The 13478-nt window shown below is 48.7% G+C and overlaps 1 protein-coding gene across 1 annotated transcript; it reads left to right on the top strand.

Moving 5' to 3' along the window:
- Positions 1–4975: 4975 nt before the first annotated feature.
- LOC127920584 (RNA polymerase-associated protein LEO1-like) lies at positions 4976–12777 on the top strand. Its single transcript, XM_052504629.1, has 5 exons — positions 4976–5008; positions 5844–6036; positions 11319–11369; positions 11988–12085; positions 12667–12777. Exons 1-5 carry the CDS (start codon positions 4976–4978, stop codon positions 12775–12777), a joined length of 486 nt encoding a protein of 161 aa, XP_052360589.1.
- Positions 12778–13478: the final 701 nt, after the last annotated feature.

The raw sequence follows: 13478 nt of genomic DNA, 5'->3' as shown, positions 1-13478 counted from the left end.
TAGTGAACAACAACACAGTATCTAAGCTGAGCTCCGTCCAGATGGAATAGTGAACAACAACACAGTATCTAAGCTGAGCTCAGTCCAGATGGAATAGTGAACAACAACACAGTATCTAAGCTGAGCTCAGTCCAGATGGAATAGTGAACAACAACACAGTATCTAAGCTGAGCTCCGTCCAGATGGAATAGTGAACAACACAGTATCTAAGCAGAGCTCCATCCAGATGGAATAGTGAACAACACAGTATCTAAGCTGAGCTCCATCCAGATGGAATAGTGAACAACACAGTATCTAAGCTGAGCTCCCTCCAGATGGAATAGTGAACAACAACACAGTATCTAAGCTGAGCTCCGTCCAGATGGAATAGTGAACAACACAGTATCTAAGCAGAGCTCCGTCCAGATGGAATAGTGAACAACACAGTATCTAAGCTGAGCTCAGTCCAGATGGAATAGTGAACAACACAGTATCTAAGCTGAGCTCCCTCCAGATGGAATAGTGAACAACACAGTATCTAAGCTGAGCTCCATCCAGATGGAATAGTGAACAACAACACAGTATCTAAGCAGAGCTCCCTCCAGATGGAATAGTGAACAACAACACAGTATCTGAGCTGAGAATGGGACTTGTTTTGGTACAGTATTAGAATGGGACTTGTTTTGGTACAGTATTAGAATGGGACTTGTTTTGGTACAGTATTAGAATGGGACTTGTTTTGGTACAGTATTAGAATGGGACTTGATTTGGTACAGTATTAGAATGGGACTTGATTTGGTACAGTATTAGAATGGGACTTGTTTTGGTACAGTATTACAATAGAACCGGACTTGATTTGGTACAGTATTACAATAGAACCGGACTTGATTTGGTACAGTATTACAATAGAACCGGACTTGATTTGGTACAGTATTACAATAGAACGGGACTTGATTTGGTACAGTATTAGAATGGGACTTGTTTTGGTACAGTATTACAATAGAACGGGACTTGTTTTGGTACAGTATTACAATAGAACGGGACTTGATTTGGTACAGTATTACAATAGAATGGGACTTGTTTTGGTTCAGTATTAGAATGGGACTTGATTTGGTTCAGTATTACAATAGAATGGGACTTGATTTGGTACAGTATTACAATAGAATGGGACTTGTTTTGGTACAGTATTAGAACGGGACTTGATTTGGTTCAGTATTAGAAGGGGACTTGTTTTGGTACAGTATTACAATAGAATGGGACTTGATTTGGTTCAGTATTACAATAGAATGGGACTTGATTTGGTACAGTATTAGAACGGGACTTGATTTGGTACAGTATTAGAACGGGACTTGTTTTGGTACAGTATTACAATAGAATGGGACTTGATTTGGTTCAGTATTACAATAGAATGGGACTTGATTTGGTACAGTATTACAATAGAATGGGACTTGATTTGGTACAGTATTAGAACGGGACTTGATTTGGTTCAGTATTAGAACGGGACTTGATTTGGTACAGTATTACAATAGAATGGGACTTGATTTGGTACAGTATTACAATAGAATTGGACTTGATTTGGTTCAGTATTACAATAGAATGGGACTTGATTTGGTACAGTATTAGAACGGGACTTGATTTGGTTCAGTATTAGAACGGGACTTGATTTGGTACAGTATTACAATAGAATGGGACTTGATTTGGTACAGTATTAGAATGGGACTTGATTTGGTTCAGTATTAGAATGGGACTTGATTTGGTTCAGTATTAGAATGGGACTTGATTTGGTACAGTATTACAATAGAATGGGACTTGATTTGGTTCAGTATTAGAATGGGACTTGATTTGGTTCAGTATTAGAATGGGGCTTGTTTTGGTACATTATTAGAATGGGACTTGTTTTGGTACAGTATTATGAGACGCTGTTCCTCTTTCAGTTTAAAGGAACAAACATGAATGTCTGATTTGAGATATAAAGCTGTTATTGTGTGTTTTCTCTCCAGACCCCACTCCACAGACAGCGCCACCCACAGGAAGATGACCCTGTCTCTGGCTGACCGCTGCTCGAAGACCCAGAAGATCAGAATACTGCCCATGGCTGGGCGAGACCCGAGTCTCAACGCCTTGAGATGATCAAGGTGACACACGCTGGACTGTGTCATTTCATATAGGATGTCATGTAATAAGGTTATGAGATGTGTGTGTAATGTTAGCAGAACTACACGCAGCAAAAATATTAACGCAAAAGCGATTTTAAAGATTTTACTGAGTTACAGTTCATATAAGTAAATCAGTCAATTGAAATAGATGCATTAGGCCCTAATCTATGGATGTGACATGACTGGGAATACAGATATGAATCTGTTGGTCACAGATACCTTCGATAAAGAGAACAAGTCAGTATCTGGTGTGACCATTTGCCTCATGCAGCGTGACACATCTCCTTCACATAGAGTTAATCAGGCTGCTGATTGTGGCCTGTGAAATGTTGTCCCACTCCTCTTCAATGGCTGTGTGAAGTTGCTGGATATGGTCGGGAACTGGAACACGCTGTCATATATGTTGATCCAGAGCATCCCAAACATGCTCAATGGGTGACGTGTCTGGTGAGCATGCAGGCCATGGAAGAACTGGGAAATGTTCAGCTTCCAGGAACTGTGTACAGATCCTTGTGACATGGGGCCGTGCGTTATCATGCTGAATTATGAGGTGATGGCGGCGGATGAATGCCCACAATGAATCTCAGGATCTCGTCACGGTATCTCTGTGCATTCAGATTTCCATTGATTGAAAATGCAATTGTGTTCGTTGTTCATAGTTTATGCCTGCCCCCATACCATCCTGGTGTGTGTCCTCTGTTCACAACGTTGACATCAGCAAACCGCTCGCCCACACAACACCACACATGCCGTCTGCATCTGTCTGGTACAGCTGAAACTCCTGTGTGCCATCTGCCTGGTACAGCTGAAACTCCCTGTGTGCCATCTGCCTGGTGCAGCTGAAACTCCCTGTGTGCCATCTGCCTGGTACAGCTGAAACTCCTGTCTGCCATCTGCCTGGTACAGCTGAAACTCCTGTGTGCCATCTGCCTGGTACAGCTGAAACTCCTGTGTGCCATCTGCCTGGTACAGCTGAAACTCCTGTGTGCCATCTGTCTGGTACAGCTGAAACTCCTGTGTGCCATCTGCCTGGTACAGCTGAAACTCCTGTGTGCCATCTGCCTGGTACAGTTGAAACTCCTGTGTGCCATCTGCCTGGTACAGCTGAAACTCCTGTGTGCCATCTGCCTGGTACAGCTGAAACTCCTGTGTGCCATCTGCCTGGTGCAGCTGAAACTCCTGTGTGCCATCTGCCTGGTACAGCTGAAACTCCTGTCTGCCATCTGCCTGGTACAGCTGAAACTCCTGTCTGCCATCTGTCTGGTACAGCTGAAACTCCTGTGTGCCATCTGCCTGGTACAGCTGAAACTCCTGTGTGCCATCTGCCTGGTACAGCTGAAACTCCTGTGTGCCATCTGCCTGGTACAGCTGAAACTCCTGTCTGCCATCTGCCTGGTACAGCTGAAACTCCTGTGTGCCATCTGACTGGTACAGCTGAAACTCCTGTCTGCTATCTGCCTGGTACAGCTGAAACTCCCTGTGTGCCATCTGCCTGGTACAGCTGGAAACTCCCTGTGTGCCATCTGCCTGGTACAGCTGAAACTCCTGTGTGCCATCTGCCTGGTACAGCTGAAACTCCTGTCTGCCATCTGTCTGGTACAACTCCTGTCTGCCATCTGTCTGGTACAGCTGAAACTCCTGTCTGCTATCTGCCTGGTACAGCTACAGAAACTCCTGTCTGCTATCTGCCTGGTACAGCTGAAACTCCTGTGTGCCATCTGCCTGGTACAGCTGAAACTCCTGTGTGCCATCTGCCTGGTACAGCTGAAACTCCTGTCTGCTATCTGCCTGGTACAGCTGAAACTCCTGTGTGCCATCTGCCTGGTACAGCTGAAACTCCTGTGTGCCATCTGCCTGGTACAGCTGAAACTCCTGTGTGCCATCTGCCTGGTACAGCTGAAACTCCTGTGTGCCATCTGCCTGGTACAGCTGAAACTCCTGTGTGCCATCTGCCTGGTACAGCTGAAACTCCTGTCTGCCATCTGCCTGGTACAGCTGAAACTCCTGTGTGCCATCTGCCTGGTACAGCTGAAACTCCTGTGTGCCATCTGCCTGGTACAGCTGAAACTCCTGTGTGCCATCTGCCTGGTACAGCTGAAACTCCTGTGTGCCATCTGCCTGGTACAGCTGAAACTCCTGTCTGCCATCTGCCTGGTACAGCTGAAACTCCTGTGTGCCATCTGCCTGGTACAGCTGAAACTCCTGTCTGCCATCTGCCTGGTACAGCTGAAACTCCTGTGTGCCATCTGCCTGGTACAGCTGAAACTCCTGTCTGCCATCTGCCTGGTACAGCTGAAACTCCTGTGTGCCATCTGCCTGGTACAGCTGAAACTCCTGTGTGCCATCTGCCTGGTACAGCTGAAACTCCTGTCTGCTATCTGCCTGGTACAGCTGAAACTCCTGTGTGCCATCTGCCTGGTACAGCTGAAACTCCTGTCTGCCATCTGCCTGGTACAGCTGAAACTCCTGTGTGCCATCTGCCTGGTACAGCTGAAACTCCTGTCTGCTATCTGCCTGGTACAGCTGAAACTCCTGTGTGCCATCTGCCTGGTACAGCTGAAACTCCTGTGTGCCATCTGCCTGGTACAGCTGAAACTCCTGTGTGCCATCTGCCTGGTACAGTTGAAACTCCTGTGTGCCATCTGCCTGGTACAGCTGAAACTCCTGTGTGCCATCTGCCTGGTACAGTTGAAACTCCTGTGTGCCATCTGCCTGGTACAGCTGAAACTCCTGTGTGCCATCTGCCTGGTACAGCTGAAACTCCTGTGTATCAAGGGGAGCATTCGTTCCACTGAAGTCGGTTACAACTGAACTGCAGTCAAGTCAAGACCCCGGTGAGGATGACGAACACTCAGATGAGCTTCCCTGAGACGGTTTCTGACCGTTTGTACAGAACTGTTGTACAAACCCACAGTTTGTCTGCGTGGCAGGTTTCAGACTATCCCGCAGGTGAAGAAGTCTGATGTGAAGGTCCTGGGCCGGTGCGGTTATAAGGCCGGTTGGACGTACTGTTGTACAAACACACAGTTTCAACAGTTTGTCTGCGTGGCAGGTTTCAGACTATCCCGCAGGTGAAGAAGTCTGATGTGAAGGTCCTGGGCTGGTGCGTTTGTAAGGCCGGTTGGACGTACTGCCAAATTCTCTAAGACGATGTTACAGAGGTGCTTGATGGTAGAGAAATTAACATCAAATTCTCAGGACATTCCTGCAGTCAGAATGCCAATTTTCCTCAAAACTTGAGACATCTGTGTCGTTGTATTATGTGGCAAAACTGCACATTTTAGAGTGGCCTTTTATTGTCCCCCAGCAGAAGGTGCACCTGTGTTATAATCATGCTGTTTAATCAGCTTCCTGATATGCCACACCTGTCAGGTGGATGGATTATCTTGGCAAAAGAGAAATTCTCAGGGATGTAAACATGTTTGTGGACAACATTTGAGAGAAACTTTTTGTGAATCTGTGAACATTTCTTGAATCATTTATATCATCAGTTCGTTTAAAAACGTGGGACCAACACTTTACATGTTCAGGTTTATATTTTTGTTCAGTTTAATAACGACAGTCTGGAGACGAGACAGACTTTCTGTTGCTTCTAGAAGCACTGACTGGGCTTCTGTTGCTGATTACAGTCTCCTACATTTGAAATAGACAGGACGACACCTTATCTCATTTGAGGGGTTAACACGTTGACCCGTCTCCCCCCTACAGAAAGAGGAGGAGCGTCTGCGTGCGTCTATCCGTCGTGAGGGACAACAGCGGCGGATGAGAGAGAAGCAGCACCAACGAGGGCTGAGCGCCGGTTACCTGGAGCCCGATCGCTATGACGACGATGAGGAGGGGGACGAGTCTGTCAGCCTGGCCGCCATCAAGAGCAAATACAAGGGGGAGGAGGAGGAGGAGGGCTGAGGGTGAGGACACACACACCATATCTAAACAGAGACACATCCACATCAAATACAAGGGAGGAGGAGGAGGGGGCTGAGGGGTGAGGACACACACCATATCTAAACAGAGACACATCCACATCAAATACAAGGGAGGAGGAGGAGGGCTGAGGGGTGAGGACACACACACCATATCTAAACAGAGACACATCCACATCAAATACAAGGGAGGAGGAGGAGGGGGCTGAGGGTGAGGACACACACACCATATCTAAACAGAGACACATCCACATCAAATACAAGGGAGGAGGAGGAGGGGGGCTGAGGGGTGAGGACACACACACCATATCTAAACAGAGACACATCCACATCAAATACAAGGGAGGAGGAGGAGGGGGCTGAGGGGTGAGGACACACACACCATATCTAAACAGAGACACATCCACATCAAATACAAGGGAGGAGGAGGAGGGGGCTGAGGGTGAGGACACACACACCATATCTAAACAGAGACACATCCACATCAAATACAAGGGAGGGGAGGAGGGGGGCTGAGGGAGGACACACACACCATGAGACAATAATCCACATCAAATACAAGGGAGGAGGAGGGGCTGAGGGTGAGGACACACACCATATCTAAACAGAGACACATCCACATCAAATACAAGGGAGGAGGAGGAGGGCTGAGGGTGAGGACACACACACCATATCTAAACAGAGACACATCCACATCAAATACAAGGGAGGAGGAGGGAGGGCTGAGGGGTGAGGACACACACACCATATCTAAACAGAGACACATCCACATCAAATACAAGGGAGGAGGAGGAGGGCTGAGGGGTGAGGACACACACACCATATCTAAACAGAGACACATCCACATCAAATACAAGGGAGGAGGAGGAGGAGGGCTGAGGGGTGAGGACACACACACCATATCTAAACAGAGACACATCCACATCAAATACAAGGAGGAGGAGGCTGAGGGGGCAAGAGGACACACACACCATATCTAAACAGAAACACATCCACATCAAATACAAGGGAGGAGGAGGAGGGCTGAGGGGTGAGGACACACACACCATATCTAAACAGAGACACATCCACATCAAATACAAGGGAGGAGGAGGAGGGCTGAGGGGTGAGGACACACACACCATATCTAAACAGAGACACATCCACATCAAATACAAGGGAGGAGGAGGAGGGCTGAGGGTGAGGACACACACACCATATCTAAACAGAGACACATCCACATCAAATACAAGGGAGGAGGAGGAGGGCTGAGGGTGAGGACACACACACCATATCTAAACAGAGACACATCCACATCAAATACAAGGGAGGAGGAGGAGGGCTGAGGGGTGAGGACACACACACCATATCTAAACAGAGACACATCCACATCAAATACAAGGGAGGAGGAGGAGGGGTGGGACGAGGGGTGAGGACACACACACCATATCTAAACAGAGACACATCCACATCAAATACAAGGGAGGAGGAGGAGGGCTGAGGGGTGAGGACACACACACCATATCTAAACAGAGACACATCCACATCAAATACAAGGGAGGAGGAGGAGGGGCTGAGGGGTGAGGACACACACACCATATCTAAACAGAGACACATCCACATCAAATACAAGGGAGGAGGAGGGGGCTGAGGGGTGAGGACACACACACCATATCTAAAACAGAGACACATCCACATCAAATACAAGGGAGGAGGAGGAGGGCTGAGGGGTGAGGACACACACACCATATCTAAACAGAAACACATCCACATCAAATACAAGGGAGGAGGAGGAGGAGGGCTGAGGGGTGAGGACACACACACCATATCTAAACAGAGACACATCCACATCAAATACAAGGGAGGAGGAGGAGGGCTGAGGGGTGAGGACACACACACCATATCTAAACAGAGACACATCCACATCAAATACAAGGGAGGAGGAGGAGGGCTGAGGGGTGAGGACACACACACCATATCTAAACAGAGACACATCCACATCAAATACAAGGGAGGAGGAGGAGGAGGGAGACTGAGGGTGAGGACACACACACCATATCTAAACAGAGACACATCCACATCAAATACAAGGGAGGAGGAGGAGGGGGCTGAGGGTGAGGACACACACACCATATCTAAACAGAGACACATCCACATCAAATACAAGGGAGGAGGAGGAGGGAGGGGTGAGGGGTGAGGACACATCACATATCTAAACAGAGACACATCCACATCAAATACAAGGGAGGAGGAGGAGGGGGCTGAGGGGTGAGGACACACACACCATATCTAAACAGAGACACATCCACATCAAATACAAGGGAGGAGGAGGGGGGCTGAGGGGTGAGGACACACACCATATCTAAACAGAGACACATCCACATCAAATACAAGGGCGGAGGAGGGGGCTGAGGGGTGAGGACACACACACCATATCTAAACAGAGACACATCCACATCAAATACAAGGGAGGGGGAGGGGGGGCTGAGGGGTGAGGACACACACACCATATCTAAACAGAGACACATCCACATCAAATACAAGGGAGGAGGAGGAGGGCTGAGGGGTGAGGACACACACACCATATCTAAACAGAGACACATCCACATCAAATACAAGGGAGGAGGAGGAGGGCTGAGGGGTGAGGACACACACACCATATCTAAACAGAGACACATCCACATCAAATACAAGGGAGGAGGAGGGGGGCTGAGGGGTGAGGACACACACACCATATCTAAACAGAGACACATCCACATCAAATACAAGGGAGGAGGAGGAGGGCTGAGGGGTGAGGACACACACACCATATCTAAACAGAGACACATCCACATCAAATACAAGGGAGGAGGAGGGCTGAGGGGTGAGGACACACACACCATATCTAAACAGAGACACATCCACATCAAATACAAGGGAGGAGGAGGGCTGAGGGGTGAGGACACACACACCATATCTAAACAGAGACACATCCACATCAAATACAAGGGAGGAGGAGGAGGGCTGAGGGGTGAGGACACACACACCATATCTAAACAGAGACACATCCACATCAAATACAAGGGAGGAGGAGGGGGGCTGAGGGGTGAGGACACACACACCATATCTAAACAGAGACACATCCACATCAAATACAAGGGAGGAGGAGGAGGAGGGCTGAGGGGTGAGGACACACACACCATATCTAAACAGAGACACATCCACATCAAATACAAGGGAGGAGGGGGGGGGGGCTGAGGGGTGAGGACACACACACCATATCTAAACAGAGACACATCCACATCAAATACAAGGGAGGAGGAGGAGGGGGGCTGAGGGGTGAGGACACACACACCATATCTAAACAGAGACACATCCACATCAAATACAAGGGAGGAGGAGGAGGAGGGCTGAGGGGTGAGGACACACACACCATATCTAAACAGAGACACATCCACATCAAATACAAGGGAGGAGGAGGGGGGGGGCTGAGGGGTGAGGACACACACACCATATCTAAACAGAGACACATCCACATCAAATACAAGGAGGAGGAGGAGGAGGGGGCTGAGGGGTGAGGACACACACACCATATCTAAACAGAGACACATCCACATCAAATACAAGGGAGGAGGAGGAGGGGGGCTGAGGGGTGAGGACACACACACCATATCTAAACAGAGACACATCCACATCAAATACAAGGGAGGAGGAGGGCTGAGGGGTGAGGACACACACACCATATCTAAACAGAGACACATCCACATCAAATACAAGGGAGGAGGAGGGGGCTGAGGGGTGAGGACACACACACCATATCTAAACAGAGACACATCCACATCAAATACAAGGGAGGAGGAGGAGGAGGAGGGGGCTGAGGGGTGAGGACACACACACCATATCTAAACAGAGACACATCCACATCAAATACAAGGAGGAGGAGGGGGCTGGAGGAGCTGAGGGGAGGAGGGCTGAGGGGTGAGGACACACACACCATATCTAAACAGAGACACATCCACATCAAATACAAGGGAGGAGGAGGGGGGGCTGAGGGGTGAGGACACACACACCATATCTAAACAGAGACACATCCACATCAAATACAAGGGAGGAGGAGGAGGGGCTGAGGGGTGAGGACACACACACCATATCTAAACAGAGACACATCCACATCAAATACAAGGGAGGAGGAGGAGGGGGCTGAGGGGTGAGGACACACACACCATATCTAAACAGAGACACATCCACATCAAATACAAGGGAGGAGGAGGGGGGGCTGAGGGGTGAGGACACACACACCATATCTAAACAGAGACACATCCACATCAAATACAAGGGAGGAGGAGGAGGGCTGAGGGGTGAGGACACACACACCATATCTAAACAGAGACACATCCACATCAAATACAAGGGAGGAGGAGGAGGAGGGGGGGGGCTGAGGGGTGAGGACACACACACCATATCTAAACAGAGACACATCCACATCAAATACAAGGGAGGAGGAGGAGGGGGGCTGAGGGGTGAGGACACACACACCATATCTAAACAGAGACACATCCACATCAAATACAAGGGAGGAGGAGGAGGGCTGAGGGGTGAGGACACACACACCATATCTAAACAGAGACACATCCACATCAAATACAAGGGGAGGAGGAGGGGGGCTGAGGGGTGAGGACACACACACCATATCTAAACAGAAACACATCCACATCAAATACAAGGGAGGAGGAGGAGGGCTGAGGGGTGAGGACACACACCATATCTAAACAGAGACACATCCACATCAAATACAAGGGAGGAGGAGGAGGAGGGGGCTGAGGGGTGAGGACACACACACCATATCTAAACAGAGACACATCCACATCAAATACAAGGGAGGAGGAGGAGGGGGCTGAGGGTGAGGACACACACACATATCTAAACAGAGACACATCCACATCAAATACAAGGGAGGAGGAGGAGGGCTGAGGGGTGAGGACACACACCATATCTAAACAGAAACACATCCACATCAAATACAAGGGAGGAGGAGGAGGGGGCTGAGGGGTGAGGACACACACACCATATCTAAACAGAGACACATCCACATCAAATACAAGGGAGGAGGAGGAGGGGGCTGAGGGGTGAGGACACACACACCATATCTAAACAGAAACACATCCACATCAAATACAAGGGAGGAGGAGGAGGGCTGAGGGGTGAGGACACACACACCATATCTAAACAGAAACACATCCACATCAAATACAAGGGAGGAGGAGGAGGGCTGGGGGTGAGGACACACACACCATATCTAAACAGAGACACATCCACATCAAATACAAGGGAGGAGGAGGAGGGGGGCTGAGGGGTGAGGACACACACACCATATCTAAACAGAGACACATCCACATCAAATACAAGGGAGGAGGAGGAGGGGGCTGAGGGGTGAGGACACACACACCATATCTAAACAGAGACACATCCACATCAAATACAAGGGAGGAGGAGGGGGGCTGAGGGGTGAGGACACACACACCATATCTAAACAGAGACACATCCACATCAAATACAAGGGAGGAGGAGGAGGGCTGAGGGGTGAGGACACACACACCATATCTAAACAGAGACACATCCACATCAAATACAAGGGAGGAGGAGGAGGGCTGAGGGGTGAGGACACACACACCATATCTAAACAGAGACACATCCACATCAAATACAAGGGAGGAGGAGGGGGGCTGAGGGGTGAGGACACACACACCATATCTAAACAGAGACACATCCACATCAAATACAAGGGAGGAGGAGGAGGGGGGCTGAGGATACAGCGAAAGTGTTTGTATTTGCTCATTTTAATGTGTTCTCTCCCCTCCTCTCTTCTGTCCCCCTCCTCTCCTCTCTTCCATCTCATTTCTCTTCCGTCTTCCGTCCCCCTCCTCTCCTCCGTCCCCCTCCTCTCCTCCGTCTCTCTCCTCTCTCCATATAGAGGAGCGTGCTCGGATCTACTCGTCTGACAGTGATGAGGGTTCTGATGATGATAAAGCCCAGAGACTGCTCAAGGCCAAGAAACTAGACTCTGACGAGGTGAGACACACACACAGGTGTTAGTACAGTGAGAGAATGGAGAGATGACAGAGGGTGCAGTACTACAATCTACCAGCAGGAGACATTGTGAATCACTACATATAGGAATCTAGTTCAGCTAACAAAGCACGTTGAGGCAGATCTGAAGTGAGTCAAATCACATTTTTCCTGTCTTTCTCCCCCCTCTTTCTCTCTCCCCCTCTTTCTCTCTCCCCCTCTTTCTCTCTCCCCCTCTTTCTCTCTCCCCCTCTTTCTCCCCCCCTCTTTCTTTTCTCCCCCTCTTTCTTTCTCCCCCCTCTTTCTTTTCTCCCCCCTCTCTTTCTTTTCTCCCCCCTTTGTTTTCTCCCCCCTCTTTGTTTCTCCCCCCTCTTTCTTTTCTCCCCCCTCTTTCTTTTCTCCCCCCCTCTTTCTTTTCTCCCCCCTCTTTCTTTTCTCCCCCTCTTTCTTTTCTCCCCCTCTTTCTTTTCTTCCCCTCTTTCTTTTCTCCCCCTCTTTCTTTTCTCCCCCTCTTTCTTTTCTTCCCCTCTTTCTTTTCTCCCCCTCTTTTCACCCCCTCTTTCTTTTCTCCCCTCTCTCTGTAGGAAGGGGAGAGTTCAGGAAAGAGGAAGGCTGAGGAGGATGAGGAGGAGGAGGTGGAACAGAAGGCAAAGAAATATGTCATCAGCGAGAGGGAGGAGGAAGATGATGAATGATGTCATGTTGTTGATCACCCACTGTATTATCAGTGTGTTGTTATATCCAGTGCGTTGTGATGTAGACCTAAACGTTTAATTTGTAGTTTGTATATTTTCTAATGATGACTGTGTGTGAGAGAGAGAGAGCTCTGTTACAGCTGTAGGAATAAAGACCAGATGAACTAAGTGTTTATCTCAATGACCAAACCTCAGTCTCTTTGTTATCATTATTTTTAAAGTTCTGTTTTGTATTGAGATGTCCATTTTCTAATGGAGGTTAAAGATGGGGACTGTTGGACCTCTTCACTAACAGTACTGTTCAATCCATCTGGCACAGCAGAGAGAAGTAATGGAGGGTGGAGGATGAGAAGGTAGGAGAGGAGAAAGGAGGATGGAGAGAGGATGGGTAAGAGGAGAGCGGAGTGGTGGAGATGAGGATTGGTAAGAGAGAGCGGAGTGGTGGAGGATGAAGATGGGTAAGAAAGGAGAGGAGGGTTAGTGACCCGTCTTTGTGAACATCTCATACTCCTCCACGTCCTTTCGTCTCCTCAAAACCAATTGGATCAGAAATGGGTTTTGAGAGAGAGAGGAGGACAATGGGAGGCTGGTTAGTGATTGTTGCACCAGACACTCTGACACAGCCTCATATACCCCTACCCAGGGACAGGGCACATTCAACCTACACTCTGACACAGCCTTCATATACACAGGGCCCATTC

This window comes from Oncorhynchus keta, unplaced genomic scaffold (genome assembly GCF_023373465.1).
Source record: "Oncorhynchus keta strain PuntledgeMale-10-30-2019 unplaced genomic scaffold, Oket_V2 Un_contig_19959_pilon_pilon, whole genome shotgun sequence".
NCBI lineage: Eukaryota > Metazoa > Chordata > Actinopteri > Salmoniformes > Salmonidae > Oncorhynchus > Oncorhynchus keta.
Note: the sequence above shows the minus strand (reverse complement) of the source record. Positions and strands in the feature narration are given on the sequence as shown.

Bases quoted from the DNA above. Each gene is read 5' to 3' on its own strand.
- LOC127920584 (XM_052504629.1), top strand. From the start codon at position 4,976: ATGACGAACACTCAGATGAGCTTCCCTGAGACG. The intron at 6,037-11,318 runs GCTGAGGGTGAG...CCATATCTAAAC, and splicing joins GGGGGAGGAGGAGGAGGAGG to AGAGACACATCCACATCAAA. The intron at 11,370-11,987 runs GTGAGGACACAC...CTCTCCATATAG, and splicing joins AGGAGGAGGGGGGCTGAGGG to AGGAGCGTGCTCGGATCTAC.